This window comes from Oncorhynchus gorbuscha, linkage group LG10 (genome assembly GCF_021184085.1).
Source record: "Oncorhynchus gorbuscha isolate QuinsamMale2020 ecotype Even-year linkage group LG10, OgorEven_v1.0, whole genome shotgun sequence".
Taxonomy (NCBI): Eukaryota; Metazoa; Chordata; class Actinopteri; order Salmoniformes; family Salmonidae; genus Oncorhynchus; species Oncorhynchus gorbuscha.
Window position 1 is genome coordinate 87,910,162 of NC_060182.1, and position 20,083 is coordinate 87,930,244.

The window sequence follows — 20,083 nt, forward strand, 5'->3', positions numbered from 1 at the left end:
CGCCATTAGAGGCACAAATGCTTTGATTTATACCTGTGTGATGATTAGCTGTACCCTGTCCATGGTTGAATGGACCTTCTGGGTGACATCTCTCATGTCAAACACTTCTTGACACACCAATGGAATCACTATCTATTGGTTACTCTTTTCATGCACAATATTCTCAGATCCATTGGGATGGAAAAACTCACCTAGAAGTTAAAAACTTTTAAAATCTCTTAATAACTTAAACATTAATATATTGACCTACGCTAATATAATATAGATCGACAAGAGTAGAAGGTTATCATGGTCGAAATGAATTAATTCAACACGTGTAATTGGAATACGGCTGGGCCTACCTATTCAGAGGCAATACGGCTGGGCCTACCTATTCAGAGGCAATACGGCTGGGCCTACCTATTCAGAGGCAATACGGCTGGGCCTACCTATTCAGAGGCAATACGGCTGGGCCTACCTATTCAGAGGCAATACGGCTGGGCCTACCTATTCAGAGGCAATACGGCTGGGCCTACCTATTCTGATTCAAAATGGCATGAAAAGGAAAATGTGAAAGAATTAAGAAACATTTATTCTCTCTGGGAAACTGTCGACCACCAGTAGGCAACCTTGCAACGTTTTACCCAGCCGTAGCCTGAGTAGAGTATACCACCCAGCCGTAGCCTGAGTATACCACCCAGCCGTAGCCTGAGTATACCACCCAGCCGTAGCCTGAGTATACCACCCAGCCGTAGCCTGAGTATACCACCCAGCCGTAGCCTGAGTATACCACCCAGCCGTAGCCTGAGTATACCACCCAGCCGTAGCCTGAGTATACCACCCAGTCGTAGTCTGAGTATACCACCCAGCCGTAGCCTGAGTATACCACCCAGCCGTAGCCTGAGTATACCACCCAGCCGTAGCCTGAGTATACCACCCAGCCGTAGCCTGAGTATACCACCCAGCCGTAGCCTGAGTATACCACCCAGCCGTAGCCTGAGTATACCACCCAGCCGTAGCCTGAGTATACCACCCAGCCGTAGCCTGAGTATACCACCCAGTCGTAGTCTGAGTATACCACCCAGCCGTAGCCTGAGTATACCACCCAGCCATGACATCCCTACGCAACATTCTTGTTTCATGTCAAGCGAACATTAAGTTGGCAACAATAAGTAACACGCACAGAATGTGTTGTATTGAGAAGTTATTGTAAATACCCTATTGTAGATTTTATGCCATTCTGATGCTAAAGTTGTAGCCTAACAAATAGCCTACTATCACTAACAAATTTCTACAATTTTAGGACCAACAAAAAGCTTTTATGTAAGCACTTAATCTGTATTGAATTGTTGCATATGGCCTACATTCCTAAAACTCTGGCTAAATTTCACATGTGTGACTTTTAAAAGTGTGTAGAATATTATTTCACGCACAAGTTCTTTTTGATAATACTACTTTCACTTGAGTTTCTAAGGTTTCTGAAACAACCGCTACAACCGCTAAGGTTTCTGAAACAACCGCTACAACCGCTAAGGTTTCTGAAACAACCTCTACAACCGCTAAGGTTTCTGAAACAACCGCTACAACCGCTAAGGTTTCTGAAACAACCGCTACAACCGCTAAGGTTTCTGAAACAACCGCTACAACTGCTAAGGTTTCTGAAACAACCGCTACAACCGCTAAGGTTTCTGAAACAACCGCTACAACCGCTAAGGTTTCTGAAACAACCGCTACAACCGCTAAGGTTTCTGAAACAACCGCTACAACCGCTACGGTTTCTGAAACAACCGCTACAACCGCTACGGTTTCTGAAACAACCGCTACAACCGCTAAGGTTTCTGAAACAACCGCTACAACCGCTAAGGTTTCTGAAACAACCGCTACAACCGCTAAGGTTTCTGAAACAACCGCTACAACCGCTAAGGTTTCTGAAACAACCGCTACAACCGCTAAGGTTTCTGAAACAACCGCTACAACCGCTAAGGTTTCTGAAACAACCGCTACAACCGCTAAGGTTTCTGAAACAACCGCTACAACCGCTAAGGTTTCTGAAACAACCTCTACAACCGCTAAGGTTTCTGAAACAACCGCTACAACCGCTAAGGTTTCTGAAACAACCGCTACAACCGCTAAGGTTTCTGAAACAACCGCTACAACCGCTAAGGTTTCTGAAACAACCGCTACAACCGCTAAGGTTTCTGAAACAACCGCTACAACCGCTAAGGTTTCTGAAACAACCGCTACAACCGCTAAGGTTTCTGAAACAACCGCTACAACCGCTAAGGTTTCTGAAACAACCGCTACAACCGCTACGGTTTCTGAAACAACCGCTACAACCGCTAAGGTTTCTGAAACAACCGCTACAACCGCTAAGGTTTCTGAAACAACCGCTACAACCGCTAAGGTTTCTGAAACAACCGCTACAACCGCTAAGGTTTCTGAAACAACCGCTACAACCGCTAAGGTTTCTGAAACAACCGCTACAACCGCTAAGGTTTCTGAAACAACCGCTACAACCGCTAAGGTTTCTGAAACAACCGCTACAACCGCTAAGGTTTCTGAAACAACCGCTACAACCGCTAAGGTTTCTGAAACAACTGCTACAACCGCTAAGGTTTCTGAAACAACTGCTACAATTCAGAAAAATCAGGTAACAATCCAAACAATGATTTTAATTCAGATACATTCAATTTCATTGTGCATGTTTTGGAACTGCAGCTTTTTACTTGTTCTACCATAATGTAGTCTTAAACATTAGGGAACGTTCCCCATACGGTCTCCACCGTGGACTTATAATGTAATAACTGCACTTTGTTTAACCACAGTACCTTAGTCAGTCTAATAAATAAACATTAGGATAACTTCTCTGAAACGTTGCATTACATTTAAGTTGAGAAGTGAAAAAAACAATGTTCAATATTGAGACTGTTGCGTTTATAAAATAAAAAAACAGAACACAAACAAAAATGAAAAAATACAAAACATCCAAAATAATGGCAATTTATTTCACCCTGAAACACTTCAATGCAAAACATTGTTTTCCTGCTGGTTTAGATTGTCACCGCCTGCTTTAGCCCCTTGTCTCTAATAACATTTGCAGAGAAGTGTTCAAAAATGGGTTTAAGAGACAAACTGTTGATGAGGATGGCACAATGTCCCCCATCCCCAGTCAGTCAGTCAGTCCTTCAATACACCTGACCTGTCCTGTGAGCTGTCTGCTGGACAACAAGCAGACAGTGTCATGTCTGTAGATACTGTAGAAAGTGTGGCAAACCTTTCCTTCCATGTCCTGTCTTTAACGAGGTGTTAACTTGAGTTCTCCACACCATGTTACATGGAAGAGAATGTTGTGATTGATATTTCTCCTAGGTGAGGTCCTTCCTTTAAATACAGAGAGGTGATTGTTTGTGATGAGCTGACAAGGGACCCATTGTAAGAAAGGACTCATCTCTCCATTTCTCCTTCTGTCATCCTCTTTTCTCTCAATCTGCCCATCTGTCTGTTCTTCTCCCCCTCTTCTTCCCTCTCTCTCTCCCACTGTCTCTCCGTCCGTCCATTCGCACGTCTGCCTGTGTTCTACAGTGCTGAGGCGCTGACGGTGTGGGGGTGGTGGGCTGTCATACCCTTGAAGGCCAGCGAGGAGGCAATATTGTCACAGCTGTGGTGAGAGAGAGCACTGCCACTGGGCGGCTGCCATGTGGGACCGGTCACATAGGCCGACGTGGTGGCGCTGTACCCCATGTAGGGCGACACTGGGGTGGGGGGGGGGTAGGCCGGGATACTGGGCGCTGTGACATAACTGTTCACTGTGGGAAAACCACTCTGCATCTGTCAGGGAGAAGGGAGAGAGAGGGGAGAGAGAGAGGGGAGAGAGATGGTGAGACAATAGATAGGGAGGAGAGAAACAAGGTGAGGTAGGTAGAGAGCGACATAACGGTTCACTGTGCTTGGGCAAGACACTTTGTGTCAGAGAGAGAGAGATAGATAGAGACACAGGGAGACCAGATTAGACAGAGGTGGAGTGAGGGCCAGTGAGAAAGGAGAGACCTGGTTAGACAGTTAGAGAAAGAAAGAGGAGAGAGACCTGGTTAGACAGAGTTAGAGAAAGAGGAGAGAGACCTGGTTAGACAGAGTTAGAGAAAGAGGAGAGAGACCTGGTTAGACAGAGTTAGAGAAAGAGGGGAGAGACCAGGTTAGACAGATTTAGAGAAAGAGGAGAGAGACCAGGTTAGACAGAGTTAGAGAAAGAGGAGAGAGACCAGGTTAGACAGAGTTAGAGAAATAGGAGAGAGACCTGGTTAGACAGAGTTAGAGAAAGAGGAGAGAGACCAGGTTAGATAAAGTTAGAGTCAGGTAGAGTCAGGTAGAGAGAGGAGAGACCAGGTTAGACTGAGGTAGAGTGAGGTAGAGAGAGGAGTGACTAGGTCAGACTGAGTTAGAGAAAGTGGAGAGAGACCTGGTTAGATAAAGTTAGAGTCAGGTAGAGTCAGGTAGAGAGAGGAGAGACCAGGTTAGACTGAGGTAGAGTGAGGTAGAGAGAGGAGAGACTAGGTCAGACTGAGGTAGAGAGAGGAGAGACTAGGTTAGACTGAGTTAGAGAAAGTGGAGAGAGACCTGGTTAGATAGAGTTAGAGAAAGAGGAGAGGGACCTGGTTAGACAGAGTTAGAGAAAGAGGAGAGAGACCTGGTTAGACAGAGTTAGAGAAAGAGGAGAGAGACCTGGTTAGACAGAGTTAGAGAAAGAGGGGAGAGACCAGGTTAGACAGAGAGAAAGAGGAGAGAGACCTGGTTAGACAGAGTTAAAGAGGAGAGATACCTGGTTAGACAGAGTTAAAGAGGAGAGACACCAGGTTAGACAGAGTTAGAGAAAGAGGAGAGAGACCTAGTTAGACAGAGTTAGAGAAAGAGGGGAGAGACACCAGGTTACACTGACTTAGAGAAAGAGGAGAGAGACCAGGTTAGACAGAGTTAGAGAAAGAGGGGAGAGACCAGGTTAGACTGAGTTAGAGAAAGAGGAGAGAGACCAGGTTTGACAGAGTTAGAGAAAGAGGAGAGAGACCAGGTTAGATAAAGTTAGAGTCAGGTAGAGTCAGGTAGAGAGAGGAGAGACCAGGTTAGACTGAGGTAGAGTGAGGTAGAGAGAGGAGTGACTAGGTCAGACTGAGTTAGAGAAAGTGGAGAGAGACCTGGTTAGATAGAGTTAGAGAAAGAGGAGAGGGACCTGGTTAGACAGAGTTAGAGAAAGAGGAGAGAGTTCGGGTTAGACAGAGTTAAAGAGGAGAGAGACCTGGTTAGACAGAGTTAGAGAAAGAGGAAAGAGACCAGGTTTGACAGAGTTAGAGAAAGAGGAGAGAGACCAGGTTAGAGTAAGGTAGAGTGAGGTAGAGAGAGAGAGAGGAGAGACCAGGTTAGATAGAGGTAGAGTCAGGTAGAATGAGGTAGAGAAAGAGAGACCAGGTTAGACTGAGGTAGAGCTAGGTAGAAAGAGAGAGGTAGAGAGAGGAGAGACCAGGTTAGACAGAGGTAGAGTGAGGTAGAGAGAGAGGAGAGCCCAGGTTAGACAAAGGTAGAGTGAGGTAGATAGAGGAGAGACCTGGTTAGACAGAGGTAGAGTCAGGTAGAGAGAGGAGAGACCAGGTTAGACTGAGAGAGACCAGGTTAGACAGAGGTAGAGTGAGGTAGAGAGAGAGGAGAGACCTCTCTCTACCTCTACCTCTCTGAACAGGTTACAGAGAGGTAGAGGTAGAGAGAGAGAACAGGTTACAGAGAGGTAGAGGTAGAGAGAGAGAGAACAGGTTACAGAGAGGTAGAGAGAGAGAACAGGTTACAGAGAGGTAGAGGTAGAGAGAGAGAACAGGTTACAGAGAGGTAGAGGTAGAGAGTGAGAACAGGTTACAGAGAGGTAGAGGTAGAGGGAGAGAACAGGTTACAGAGATGTAGAGGTAGAGAGAGAGAACAGGTTACAGAGAGGTGGAGGTAGAGAGAGAGAACAGGTTACAGAGAGGTAGAGGTAGAGAGAGACAGAACAGGTTACAGAGAGGTGGAGGTAGAGAGAGAGAACAGGTTACAGAGAGGTAGAGGTAGAGAGAGAGAGAACAGGTTACAGAGAGGTAGAGGTAGAAAGAGAGAGCAGGTTACAGAGCGGTAGAGGTAGAAAGAGAGAACAGGTTACAGAGATGTAGAGGTAGAGAGAGAGAGAGAGAACAGGTTACAGAGAGGTAGAGGTAGAGAGAGAGAGAGAGAGAGAGAGAGAGAGAGAGAGAGAGAGAGAGAGAGAGAGAGAGAGAGAGAGAGAGAGAGAGAGAGAGAGAGAGAGAGAGAACAGGTTACAGAGAGGTAGAGAGAGAGAACAGGTTACAGAGAGGTAGAGGTAGAGGTAGAGAACAGGTTACAGAGAGGTAGAGGTAGAGAGAGAGAACAGGTTACAGAGAGGTAGAGAGAGAGAACAGGTTACAGAGAGGTAGAGGTAGAGAGAGAGAGAGAGAGAACAGGTTACAGAGAGGTAGAGGTAGAGAGAGAGAGAGAGAGAGAGAGAGAGAGAGAGAGAGAGAGAGAGAGAGAGAGAGAGAGAGAGAGAGAGAGAGAGAGAGAGAGAGAGAGAGAGAGAGAGAGAGAGAGAGAGAGAACAGGTTACAGAGAGGTAGAGGTAGAGAGAGAGAACAGGTTACAGAGAGGTAGAGGTAGAGAGAGAGAGAGAGAGAGAGAGAGAGAGAGAGAGAGAGAGAGAGAGAGAGAGAGAGAACAGGTTACAGAGAGGTAGAGAGAGAGAACAGGTTACAGAGAGGTAGAGGTAGAGAGAGAGAACAGGTTACAGAGAGGTAGAGGTAGAGAGAGAGAACAGGTTACAGAGAGGTAGAGAGAGAGAGAACAGGTTACAGAGAGGTAGAGGTAGAGAGAGAGAGAGAACAGGTTACAGAGAGGTAGAGAGAGAGAGAGAACAGGTTACAGAGAGGTAGAGGTAGAGAGAGAGATCAGGTTACAGAGAGGTAGAAGTAGAGAGAGAGAACAGGTTACAGAGCGGTAGAGGTAGAGAGAGAGATCAGGTTACAGAGAGGTAGAAGTAGAGAGAGAGAACAGGTTACAGAGAGGTAGAGGTAGAGAGAGAGAACAGGTTACAGAGAGGTAGAGGTAGAGAGAGAGAACAGGTTACAGAGAGGTGGAGGAAGAGAGAGAGAACAGGTTACAGAGAGGTAGAGGTAGAGAGAGAGAGAACAGGTTACAGAGAGGTGAAGGTAGAGAGAGAGAGAACAGGTTACAGAGAGGTAGAGGTAGAAAGAGAGAGCAGGTTACAGAGCGGTAGAGGTAGAAAGAGAGAACAGGTTACAGAGGGGTAGAGGTAGAGAGAGAGAGCAGGTTACAGAGCGGTAGAGGTAGAAAGAGAGAACAGGTTACAGAGGGGTAGAGGTAGAGAGAGAGAGAGAGAGAGAGAGAGAGAGAGAGAGAGAGAGAGAGAGAGAGAGAGAGAGAGAGAGAGAGAGAGAGAGAGAGAGAGAGAGAGAGAGAGAGAGAGAGAGAGAGAGAGAGAACAGGTTACAGAGAGGTAGAGAGAGAGAACAGGTTACAGAGAGGTAGAGGTAGAGAGAGAGAACAGGTTACAGAGAGGTAGAGGTAGAGAGAGAGAGAGAGAGAGAGAGAGAGAGAGAGAGAGAGAGAGAGAGAGAGAGAGAGAGAGAGAGAGAGAGAGAGAGAGAGAGAGAGGTAGAGAGAGAGAACAGGTTACAGAGAGGTAGAGGTAGAGAGAGAGAACAGGTTACAGAGAGGTAGAGGTAGAGAGAGAGAACAGGTTACAGAGAGGTAGAGAGAGAGAACAGGTTACAGAGAGGTAGAGAGAGAGAGAGAGAGAGAGAGAGAGAGAGAGAGAGAGAGAGAGAGAGAGAGAGAGAGAGAGAGAGAGAGAGAGAGAACAGGTTACAGAGAGGTAGAGAGAGAGAGAGAACAGGTTACAGAGAGGTAGAGGTAGAGAGAGAGATCAGGTTACAGAGAGGTAGAAGTAGAGAGAGAGAACAGGTTACAGAGCGGTAGAGGTAGAGGTAGAGGAGAGAGACCGAAGGGGAGGAGAAGAGGCATTATGGAAATGTGGTGTAGGTGGTCATTGACGGAAGGGGACTGCAGGGAGATGAGGAAAAGGAGAAAGGGAGAAGTGAGCGTTATGGTGAGGCTTAGGGTTGAGCTAAAATGTACTGTACTGTAGGTTAACGATAGAGAGGTGACAGGTGAGATAGGAGAAGAGAGGGTGAACGTGGACAGAATAAAATAGGCATTTAGAGAAGTTTAGGTTTTGTTGAGAGGAAGGAGAGAGGAGATGTGGGATGACAGAAATGAACAAGAGAAAGGGGAAAGAAATGTACAGAGGGTTAAACAAGCATGAGCAACGTTTTGGCACCATGACAAAAAATAACTTTGAGAATTCACCAAATTGTTTCAACACTTTGCCTTAGATATTATATCCATGTGTGGTCTATTCTATGACTTATGGGAATCAGAATGGTTTCTGCGGAAGAGAGATAATTTTCGTTACTGTATAGTGGCCAGGAATTCCTCGACATAAGACCCAATGTCTATATTATTTTTTCATTCAATGGACATTTACAGTCATGAGGATGCGCGTGCATTACTCAGATTCTAAACGCTTTTAGTTTTTATGGACCATAGGTCTATATTTAAGGGATGTTTTGTATATCACGAAGCAAAATGCCGTTGGCCTACTTACATCATGGCATTTTAGTTTACGGTTAACCTATCTAATGTTCTTCTACTGAATGTTTTCCATAGGCCTACATAGCCTTTCATTTACGTTTTTTTAAAGATATTGAAATGATTTTAAAGCGAATAAAATAGTTAATAAAGTAGCCTGTCCTAAATAGCCCATGTTGCACATATCTTCATTTGGTAAAATTATTTTCCCGGTGTTGGATATTGATAAATCAATATGCACACGTCACATGAATAAATTCAGTTTTATCGAATCCTGATATTCTACACGACTTGTTTTTCGTAGAGGCCAACTTTTTCTCCCCTCCTTTATTCATAAGTATTAAATGTGAAGTCAGACTTGCTTGTTTGTGGCTCTCAATAGTTATTTTAATGGCTATCATTCTACAGTCAATTCTGTCAAATGGAAAAAGGCAAGATTACCAATTGAATTCTAGTTTTTTATTTCGTTACATAATTGAGTTTCTTTTTGTTTATCGTTTTCATGCCATTATGTTATACAAGACGGCGTACCTGAGATGAATCACAAATAGCCTATATTGACAGATAAAGGACATTTAAATTGCAATAGGCGCCCACTGAATAGGCCGACAGATGAGGATCATTGAAATAAGAAAACGTATGGTGCACAAGGCAGTCTGTAATAATACATATTTTATCATATCTATTCTAATCCAATCTCGAGGTATTTAGACAACAGTAGACCATATTGAAATCCATAAAATGGTTTAGCCTAATAGGCTAATAAATCAGAATTGTAGGGAAAATGCCGTCGTATCCAACATGTCAGTCAAAACCTAATGGTGTTTGCTATGTTGCTATTATGTCTGATGAAAACGATCCTATAGACTCTAGACGACTGACTGGCACGTAAGAAATGCATTTAAAGATTTACATCCGAGCCGCCGGCGTTGTTTGTGAATATGCGTGTAGTTACCTTAAATTGAAATGTAATGATCCAATTATTTTTCCAAAGAGTGACATGATACACCCTGCCCTGTGGGCGCGTGACTGGGACAACTAAAGTAGGCCTACGGTGCATGCATGTACTGTAGCCCAAAAATAATATACATCTTGAATTCATTGTAATGCTTTTGATTATTTTCAAATGTTTGCGTGTGGGTTCGAAAAATATATATATATAATATGTGTTATCAATCTATACATGCTTCATTGACCTGTCATTGGGAAGGAGTTATTTATTTATGTTTCTCATCAGTAAATAGCTGTGCCATTGCAGTTGCATAGCCTGTTCGCTGACACTTGAACAAAGAAAAAACAACATTATTTTAGCAAAAGTTTTATTTGGACATAATGAATTCTTCAGCTTTTTGAAATCCCCACTCCTTAATTCAGTCGCCAGAAGTCTACTTTTAATATAAGGAGGGACTGTCGATGTGGGTAGGGAGAGGGCGGGCGTGTTCCGTTGTGTTTTGAAAGTGCGTGCCGACTGCAGTGTGTATAGTGCTTTTAAATATGGGTCTATATGCCCCAATTTGAAAAGATTTAGTACATCAGTAGGCCTAGTTTATCATCATCAAATGAAGTCCCGTTGACAACTAGAGGCCTATAGCAGCCTGTTGCACGCAGAGAAAGCCACACTTTGAAAATGGGGCGTTTGAATCGATTAAAACCGCACGAATTGCAATCCAAATAGTTTCAAACGTATCGTATTATAAGTAGTTCTTATATTCTGATGATGGCTTCAGATCAGACTTTGACATACAACATTTCAAAACTAAATCATTTGCTTATTGAAACATTGGACTAAAATAAAGTAATAATGTAAAAAATAACTTGACCTATGGCTGATTATGCCATGTATAGACTATCTGAAAAAGGCATTAGGCATACATTTTTTTTTTTTATCCGAACGAGTTATATCACCACCGCATGTGTTTTTCTGCATAATTTGTCCCCATTGACGCATCAAACGGTAATCTATTGAAAAAAATCGAGGTCTCCATGTATCATCAACTGATAATAACTCGCAAGTCTTTTGGTCTCAATGGGTGTTTCAATGCTGCATGTTTAAACAACAAAACATCACATACATTTGACAATACCATACTTGAATGTCGATCAATTCACTTCACATTATACAATTTGAAATGGTCCGTGTGCCTTTTTCCACTAGGCGTTATGGCGGTCAAGACCCCGGGATTAGTTTTGGCATTATCTCGCGAGCCCCCGACGATATATCAAACGAAGTACGCATGCCTCCCCCTCTCACTTCCTCGCTCACACATACTATATCACTCATTCACGCTCGCACTCACACTCTGTGTCCTCCACCTCACACGTTGTTTGCACCCTTGCAGTCGATATATTATCCAACATAAAATGCACCATATTTTCTAACACAAGACTAACACCGAGTTTAGTGAGATGTTCTTTGTGAAACTTTTGGAATTAAAATACGTTCATACACACAAAAAATATAATCTGTTATTCGACTAGGCCTATTAGTGGGATAAGCGTCGATGAAATTTACCCACAATTTCAGCAATACCTTTCAACTTCTATTAGATCAGCGAGCAAATCATTATTGGAGGTTAATTGTTAACATAAATGTAGCCTAGTACCCTGGCCAAAATATATAAACGTGTCATTACGTTTGAATTATTTAAACCAGTCTTGTTATTCATTTACATTAGGCCTAATATTAGTCATTATGGCACGTTGGTTAAGACAATACGGAAATGCCGTGCAATTAGGAAGTCAGCATAAAATATACAACAATTACACACAAAAATAAAAATATATTTTTTAAATTCTCCGATGACTGTTATGATTATCTTAGTCTGTCAATAGGTGTGTCTTTTGTTTTGTGCCAATTGATTTTCTCTTCTTGAATTAAAAAAATATATTAATGTAGAAACGTGTCCAATTTATTTTTAAGAACAAACTCGTATTTACAATGACGGCCTACTGGACAACAGTGGGTTAACTGCCTTGTTCAGGGGCAGAACGACAGATTTTTACCTTGTTAGCTCGGGGATTGGATCCAGCAACAACGCTCTAACAACGCTCTGACCACGAGGATACCTGCCGTTCAATGATGCAAACCGACGTCAGCAAGATGACTTGTTTCCTCTGGTCAAGTTAACTGGTAGAAAATATAGGGACTTGAGAAGTCTAGTTTATTTTTCTTAATTGATATCCCTAAATCTTATAAGATAAAGGCAAGTGGCTGCAAAGTACAAAATAACAAGCTTTTGCTGAAAAAAATTTGCTAATTAAATATGTTACCCCCATACAACATTTGGCTATGGAATATCGCTATATTTAAAGTTTCATTCAAACAGAACTCTACAACCCTTCCATTTTTAAACAGCTTAACAACTGCAGTAACTGCAGTGAAATGTGGTATTTGTGGTATACTGCACTCAAACTGACAGTAACTGCAGTGAAATGTGGTATTTGTGGTATACTGCACTCAAACTGACAGTAACGCTGAAAAATTACAGCAGTAAAAAAAAACGGTGTTAGTTTGGATGCAGTATTTTCAGCATGCTGCAGTTATACTGCACTCTGACTGCAATATTTTTTAGTACGGAAAAGTTGGTCTATTCAAATGCACATTTGCCGTGCTACGCCATTGAGCTTTTCAGTGGATCATACATAGTGCCTTCGGAAGGTATTCAGACCCCTTGATATTTTTCCACGTTTTGTTACATTACAGCCTAATTCTAAAATTGATTAAATCGTTTTTTCCTTCGTCAATCTACACACAATACCCCATAATGACAAAGTAAAATAGGTTTTTAGACATTTTTGCAAATGTTTTTTTTTAAATCAGACACATCACATTTACATCACATTTACAAAAGTATTCCGACCCTTTATTCAGCACTTTGTTGAAGCCCCTCTCGCAGTGATTACTGCATCGAGTCTTGTTGGGGACTTTCTCTCATTCTTTTCTGCAGATCCTCTCAATCTCCATCAGGTTGGATGTGGAGCGTCGCTGCACAGCTATTTTCAGGTCTCTCCAGAGATGTTTGATCAGGTTCATGTCTGGGCTCTGGCTGGGCCACTCAAGGACATTTAGAGACTTGTCCCGAAGCCACTCCTGCATTGTTTTGGCTGTGTGCTTAGGGTTGTTGTCCTGTTGGAAGGTGAACCTTCACCCCAGTCTGAGGTCCCGAGCGCTCTGGAGCAGGTTTTTATCAAGGATCTCTATGTACTTCGCTCTGTTCATCTTTGCCCCTATCCTTACTAGTCTCCCAGTCGCTGCCGCTGACAAACATCCCCACAGCATGATGCAGCCACCACCACGCTTCACCATAGGGATGTTGCCAGGTTTCCTCTAGACGTGAATGACGCTTGGCATTTAGGCCAAAGAGTTCAAGCTTGGTTTCATCAGACAAGAGAATCTTGTTTCTTATGGCATGAGAATCTTTAGGTGCCTTTTGGCAAACTCCAAGAGGGCTGTCATGTGCTTTTTACTGAGAAGTGGCTTCCTTCTGGCCACTACCATAAATGCCTGCTTGGTAGAGTGTTGCAGAAATGGTTGTCCTTCTGGAAGTTTCTCCCATCTCCACAGAGGAACTCTAGAACTGTCAGAGTGACCATTGGGTTCTTGGTCACCTCCCTGACCAAGGCTCTTCTCCCCGATTGCTCAGTTTAGCCGGGTGGCCAGCTTTAGGAAGAGTATTGGTGGTTCCAAACTTCTTCCATTTAAGAATGATGCCACTGTGTTCTTGGGAGACCTTCAATGCTGCAGAGTTTTGTTGGTACCCTTCCCCAGATCTGTGCCTCGACACAATCCTGTCTTGGAGCTCCACGGACTATTCCTTCAAACTCATAGCTTGGTTTTTGCTCTGACATGCCCTTTCAACTGTGGGACCTTACATAGACAGGTGTGTGCCTTTCCAAATCATGTTCAATCAATTTAATTTACCACAGTTGAACTCCAAGTTGTACAAACATCTCAAGGATGATCAAGGGAAACCGGATGCACCTGAGCTCTATTTCAAGTCACATAGCAAAAGGTCTGAATACTTATGTAAATAAGGTATTTCTATTTATTATTTTTATTATGTATTTCTGTTTATTATTTGTAATACATTTGCTAAAATAAAAATAAAATAAAAACTGTTTTCACTTTGTCATTATGGGGTCTTGTATGTAGATTATGGAATATTCAACAACAAAATGTGAATGTGGTCTGAATACTTCCCGAAGGCACTGTATGTCAAGATGTCAACATCTATCACCTGCAAGGAAATGTATGGGTCCGGAGGTTCCAGGTTCTTGGTTAATTTGTCACAGAACTGAATCAATCATATGCCAGTGATGGACACAAAAACTACAATATGTAATAGCAATGTAACAGCACAGTAGCCCTATGTAGCCGAATAGAACAAGCCACAGTAGCCTATACACTGCGGTGGTCGGTGCCTTGTCTAGAGGCATACCGCCCACCTCCAGAGAAGGAGTTAGCATGTCAATATGATTGAAAGCACCAAGAAAGCATACTCAACTCGTATATTGATTATACAATAAGTGTGAGACACTAAACTTGAAGGTCATCATATTGTACTTGACCTTGTTATTAACACAAATTAGGCTAAAGATGGATAAGGATGGAATTCTATAGAAAAGGAGGTGTTTCCTTTTACCTGTGTGCATTTTGCTTCAGGTTCTATAGAATGCGGTGGTTTGTGCTGCACGCCATTGACTAGTTGAGCACTTGCTGTTGGCAGAAAATGTGTTCTGTTTCTAACACTCCATTCTTCTAGTTTGGCGCTGGGAAAGGACGAACTGTCACTAACTGCAAGGAGCAAAACAAAAAGAGACAGAGACAGAGGCAGAGGAGAGGGAAGTCAGAGGAGATGAACTGAAGAGACGACACGCTACCACTCCCATCTACTGTCGGAATTCATCTCACCTCAAAACTATACAGCTTTTTTAGCAAAACCCCCGAATAAAAGTTATCCTGCAAAAATACGACGAATACTTGAAATGGTAACGATCATCATTTGCTAGGAATGACTTCAGATCCGACCATGTAAATAGAGAAATGGCTAGGGCTATGGTTGTCTTAAAAGGCGTTTCTGCATCTGTTTAGACAAATCTGAATTAGGCAGACTCGCTTTGTGCAGAGGGCGCCTAGCCCTAGTCATTTCTCTATTTACATGATCTGAAGTAATTCCTCAGAACCCTGGAAAACCCGTATATGTGTGTGGTTTTGCCTTAGCCTACTGATCAAACCGAAGCAGCTCATTGCTAAAAGGAATGCAGTAAGACGATTCTTTCGTGTAATGGTCAGGAACATTTAACCAAGCCCGTCTTCCTGTGGGGACAAATTAGATTTACTTTAACCGTTCCCCCTTTGAACGTGATGGATATTATATTATACACGGTTCCCAGAGTTTAGAATAGAGAAAGTAAGCCCACCAGTGTTGTAACTTGAGAAGACCACTGAATCGATTATTTTTTTCTCGACCCACTTTACTTTCTTTCAACAAATCAAGTTTTACTTGTAGTTTTCTGTTTTGTGCATAAAGACATTTGTTAAAATATTTGTTGAAGGTCTAAGGTTGGGGTCTTTTTTGGGGTATTTTTCTTAAATAATCATTCGCTGACATAAAGCTGTCTTAGGTCTTCCGTTCTTGATGGAGCGGTAGGCCTGGCTTGGCGTCGTGTGTGTGTGTGTGCGTGTGTGCCATTTGATGACCAATGCCTTTCAAAATATCGCCATATTCCAAATGCAACTCATATATTTTTTTGCGCATAGCCTGTAGGTTTACGCTAAGCCTATTGTTTTACGCATGAGGCCTGTACTCGCCATTTGCGTCTTAGTGATATTTTTTACGCACCTTGTCTTAGAATAGGCCTACTGTATTGAGTATTCACTCCATGTTGTAGTGTAAACCCAACAGCAGATCTATAATAGGCCATATCATAGTCAAGTTTTTCTAAATGAAAACCGGAGTCTCGAGGCTGGCGAAGTAATCGTGGCGCTAAAAGGCCTCACGTCATTCAGTGTACATTATACTTATTTCGGCTTTCAAAACCTGCCGCAAACATCTGCTAATAATTTGGAAATGCATACATTGTTTATAAAGGCATTCTTTGAGAACACATTCCTCCCCGGGATTTCTTGTTCGGCTTGAAGATCTGCGCTGCGTTTGAGGGGCGAAGCCTTGTTGTTTAGATTGTCGGAGTTAAGTTAAGACATGGAATGGCCGCGGCCTCTGGTATCTAAAGAGTTCTATTATACAACCTCTAAGGAGAGTGGCATGTTTCTATCTACAAGGCGGTGAAATCTTCTGACAGATGCACAGTTATGACATGCGCATAGGCGGTCGGCTGACATCTTACACTTTCCTACCTTAAACAAAAAACGTTGTCCCTAAAAATCTTATTCACAAGAAAAGCCATGCATTTTTTATTTGTTGAAGGTCTTATTTATTTAGGCTATATTGTTTCCAAAACATAATAGTATTTGTGGTAACATGGCGAAAACGAACTGTCCAATCATGACTGTAACTAACAAAAACAAGTTCTCTAAACTGAGATAGGGCCTTTTACGCAACAACACAGGCCTTCGGTAGCCTAGTTCAAATTAGCCCGTTTAGCCTATTGGAGCATTATGATAGTCTAAAAACGTGTGAAACTGCATTGCAGGCGTGTGGATTTGAAGCGAGGCAAGAACAAAATGTGTGGCTGCAAGACATGGCAAAGATTTGAACACCTCATTTTGATTTGATCTCCTCGTGCACCGCTGCGCCTTCCCTTCGTTATCCCACTAATATTCCACATCCGCCCCAAGCCTTCCTTCAACCATCTGTTTTAATGCAACCGTTTGAACTAGGAACTAAACGTTACCAATACATGCACTCACCGGTTCTAGCAAATAACACATCACTAACTTAGAAAGCAAATACATTTTCGCACTTCGTTCAGTACTTTATTTTTCATTAGTAGAATAATGATCCTGATTTTTTTTTAACTGCAGAACTCAAAATGTAAAAAGTTACACATCTGCCTACCTTGCGACAAGGCCCACTACACGCAAGTACACACGCAGACACGCAAAGTACGCACACGCAACGCACCCCCTGCTGACCCATGCGTTTTCCTATTTATTTTAACCATTAACAAATACAAATTCTTTGCCCATGTACCAAAGTAAAAATCATGCTTACTTTGTTGCTCTGTTATCGACCGAATCCCCAGAATATCTGTTACCGAGTGCGATGAGGGCCATATCCTGTGCATAGCCATGTGTCCAGGGAGGGAGTGCATGCCTGGGGGAGTCGGTACTTTGGTTCCAGAGGCTCCGATGGGGGTCGGATACGAGTATATGTGGTTGTATGGTAGCGTTGGTTGAGGTGGTTGGTGAGACGACTGCTTGCTGGACTCATACTGGCTCTGCTGGGATAGATTGCCAATCTTGTTGCGGAGGATCCGACTGATGGAGCTCACAGATGGTAGATTAAATTTGTCACAAACGCCATCAGCCAGTAGCCTGTCTCGGATCTCCCAGGCGAAAATACCCGGGTCCCTCTGCTTGTATGTCCGTATGTGCTTGACCACTGACGGCGTGGTGACCCGTGGCTTGCTGCCCCCGATCGCTCCCGGGAGTATAGAGCCGGTCTCATTGTACCGGGCCAGTATCTTGCTGACGCAGCCGTGGGACACCCGGAGCTGTCTGCTGATGTCGCAAGGTCTGATGCCCAGCTGAGCGAGCTCTACAATCCGCAACCGGATGGCGTTGGGTAGCGGTCTGCCGTTGACGAAAACACCGCCGAGCTGGTTCACCTCTCCGAAGGCTGGCTCTGGTGTCATGGAAACATATACAGAGACAGCCAAATGAAACACACATCTTAAATTAGATAACTTGTAGCTGTAGTAGCCTGTAATCACAACAATGCCCTATTATGACTAGTGTTGTTAATCATGCCTAAATGGTAATGCGGTCTGCAATGTTGTTTCCACCCGGTTAAGGACGAATTAAATGCTTATTTACAGCATATGAGATTGTCTTAAATGTATAGGGATGTATATAGAATATGTATGTCTTTATAATACACTCAAAACAAATTCGTAAAACCCAATTTAGCGTGTGATGAAAATAAAAACATGTCCTAACTGCAGTCGCTCATAAAAACCCCGCACATTTTTTCAGTTTGTCCATAATATACTGCTATATTGTAATACCGTTGTGTATTACTTTCAAGACACAGTTGCAGTACAAATGTGTTTTACGCATATCTATGCTATAGGCTAGTTTTACCAATCAGCTTCTAATAATGGTAATTGGAAAATCCCATCGTAAAAACCAACTGAAGCGTAAAACAACTGTTCGGTGTATCCACACAATCGCCTTATAAGCAATACAGGCTAATCATAATTGAGGCAGGAATACCCGGGGCCGAGTGACTGTTACAAACTCTATCATCGGCACACAATGTTTCCATATAAACTTACCCATTGCGTTTAGTCCACAAATGATTATTGGGATCTCGGAGTTATACCTTCCGTCCAGTTCCGCGTCCAGTTTCGCTGGTGTCTGGAAACCTGTCTAGGGGAGCACAAATCCTCGCTCTCCTCCGCCACGGGTAGGCTACTGCGATAACCAAACTACGATAGTAGCGAGAAGGACAAATCCGCGATGTGTTTCCTGATGGCAGCGGAGACAGGTTTACATTTCAATCCAGACAATCATGGGCCGGACTTCCAAAACTTTGTTTCTCCCCGAGGCTCGGTCCGCCAATGAAAGTTTGAGTTTCTAGAGAGTAGCTTTCCTATTGGACTGAAAGTTTGACATGACATAGCAAGGTAACCCCCTCTCTTCCACAGGAACTACAGACAGGGTTACCCTACCACCACGAATTGCAATTATGAGTTGCACTACACGGGAATGGTAAGTTATAATATTCATATTGTGATTATGAATCATACATAACAATGAATTAGGCTACAGGATAAACCACCAATGTAATCATCCCAATATAGTAATACAGTCAAGTGTTTGGCTTTTGCTGCCTATATAGTGAGTAATTCATGTGATATGAATACAAAATTATGAAAGTGAAAATCACATCTTACATATTGATATTTCATTTCCTCAGTTCAAATGGATAGTCTAACGTCCGTAAAGGCTGTCTTCCCTAACCAACCAAAGAAATAACAAGAGACATTGAGAATATTTGCACATCATGAAGTGGCACCCAGAGTAAGGCCAACGAATCTTATGATGTAATATTCACAGGCCTTGACTTTGACTTATAAATACACAAACAAAAACAAACAAAATAAGTTACTGTCGGAGTTGGTCGTTAGGTCATTGCCTATATTGCTCATTCCTGTTAGGCTACTAATACACTTGTATTTCAATGTTTTTTAAATATAAATGATCCTTGTGTAAAAAACTGGAATTTATATTCCAAAGTAGCGCAGGCCTTTTTTTGATTGTTAATTTGTGTCGCTTTAACCAATTTGGATTAATCTCTTTCCTCTTGCATCATTTTTCGATAATCGAGATACGAACAAAAATATATATTTCTAGGTTGTATGTTGATATTCAACTGAGTGTTTAAAAAAAAATAGGTCTAATGCGTAATCTCAGAAAACTTGGCCTAAGAGAGCAGACTGTATGTTTGCTATTAATAGCTTGAATAAATGTTAGATTTGCATATTCAACACAATGTATTTATAAAATAAAATAAAACATGTATTTGAGTTACTTATAATTGCATATTTCAAATACATTTTCAATTATTATGAAATATTTTATTTAAAAAATGAATATGAAACAGTAAGCACATGGAGGTTTGCTGTTATGTCAAGTTTATTTATTAAACTTATAGATACATACCATGAATGCGCTAGACTAACCCTACACCTATATTTCACTCATCTGACAGGCAATATGTAGAACGCCTTCCACACGTAGGTAATCGGACGCTATGTTTCCTGTTTACAGGAGAAACTATAGCTCTTAAATTAAAGCGCTCGGTGGTTGGTTGACCTGTGCTCACGGTTCTCTTTCTCTTGTTGCTAAGGGTCACTTCACAACAGTAAGCTTAGTTTTCTCGGCATCTTAGAAACAGATTTCAGGGTATCAACACTAGCCTATATCGTCTATACACACATATACGTCGCTCAAGCTTATTCTGCAATGCATTTAGTCAAGATTGTCTTCGACTCTGTCCATCTTCCAACTGTCCGTTTCTTCCAGGGCCCTCGTATTTTATAGCAGCGATAGATTCCAGGCTAGAGATCACTGAACTCTAAACTATTTCTCGCTCGTTTTCCAGCTGTTCTATTGGTGCACTTCCATACAGGGTTTACCCCAGCGTTTTGCCCCAAAGGCTTAGACTTTTCTCTTTCCATCTATGCGGGCCGCACCCGTGTCTCACTGGGCCATGGCTCCGGC

At 42.5% G+C, this 20,083-nt stretch overlaps 1 protein-coding gene across 2 annotated transcripts; it reads right to left on the reverse strand.

The window, feature by feature from the left end:
• Positions 1 to 1,801: 1,801 nt before the first annotated feature.
• Positions 1,802 to 18,320, reverse strand: LOC124046683 (paired box protein Pax-9-like). Of its 2 annotated transcripts, XM_046367340.1 has the most exons (4): positions 18,133 to 18,320; positions 16,848 to 17,480; positions 14,316 to 14,467; positions 1,802 to 3,807 (listed from the first exon to the last, which is right to left on the reverse strand). In XM_046367340.1, the coding sequence occupies exons 1-4, from the start codon at positions 18,134 to 18,136 to the stop codon at positions 3,556 to 3,558; spliced, it is 1,041 nt and encodes a 346-aa protein (XP_046223296.1). In that variant the 5' UTR covers positions 18,137 to 18,320; the 3' UTR covers positions 1,802 to 3,555. The 2 variants fall into 2 exon arrangements, with proteins under 2 accessions (XP_046223296.1, XP_046223297.1); XM_046367341.1 differs by lacking the exon at positions 14,316 to 14,467 and having other exon boundaries at positions 16,891 to 17,480.
• Positions 18,321 to 20,083: the final 1,763 nt, after the last annotated feature.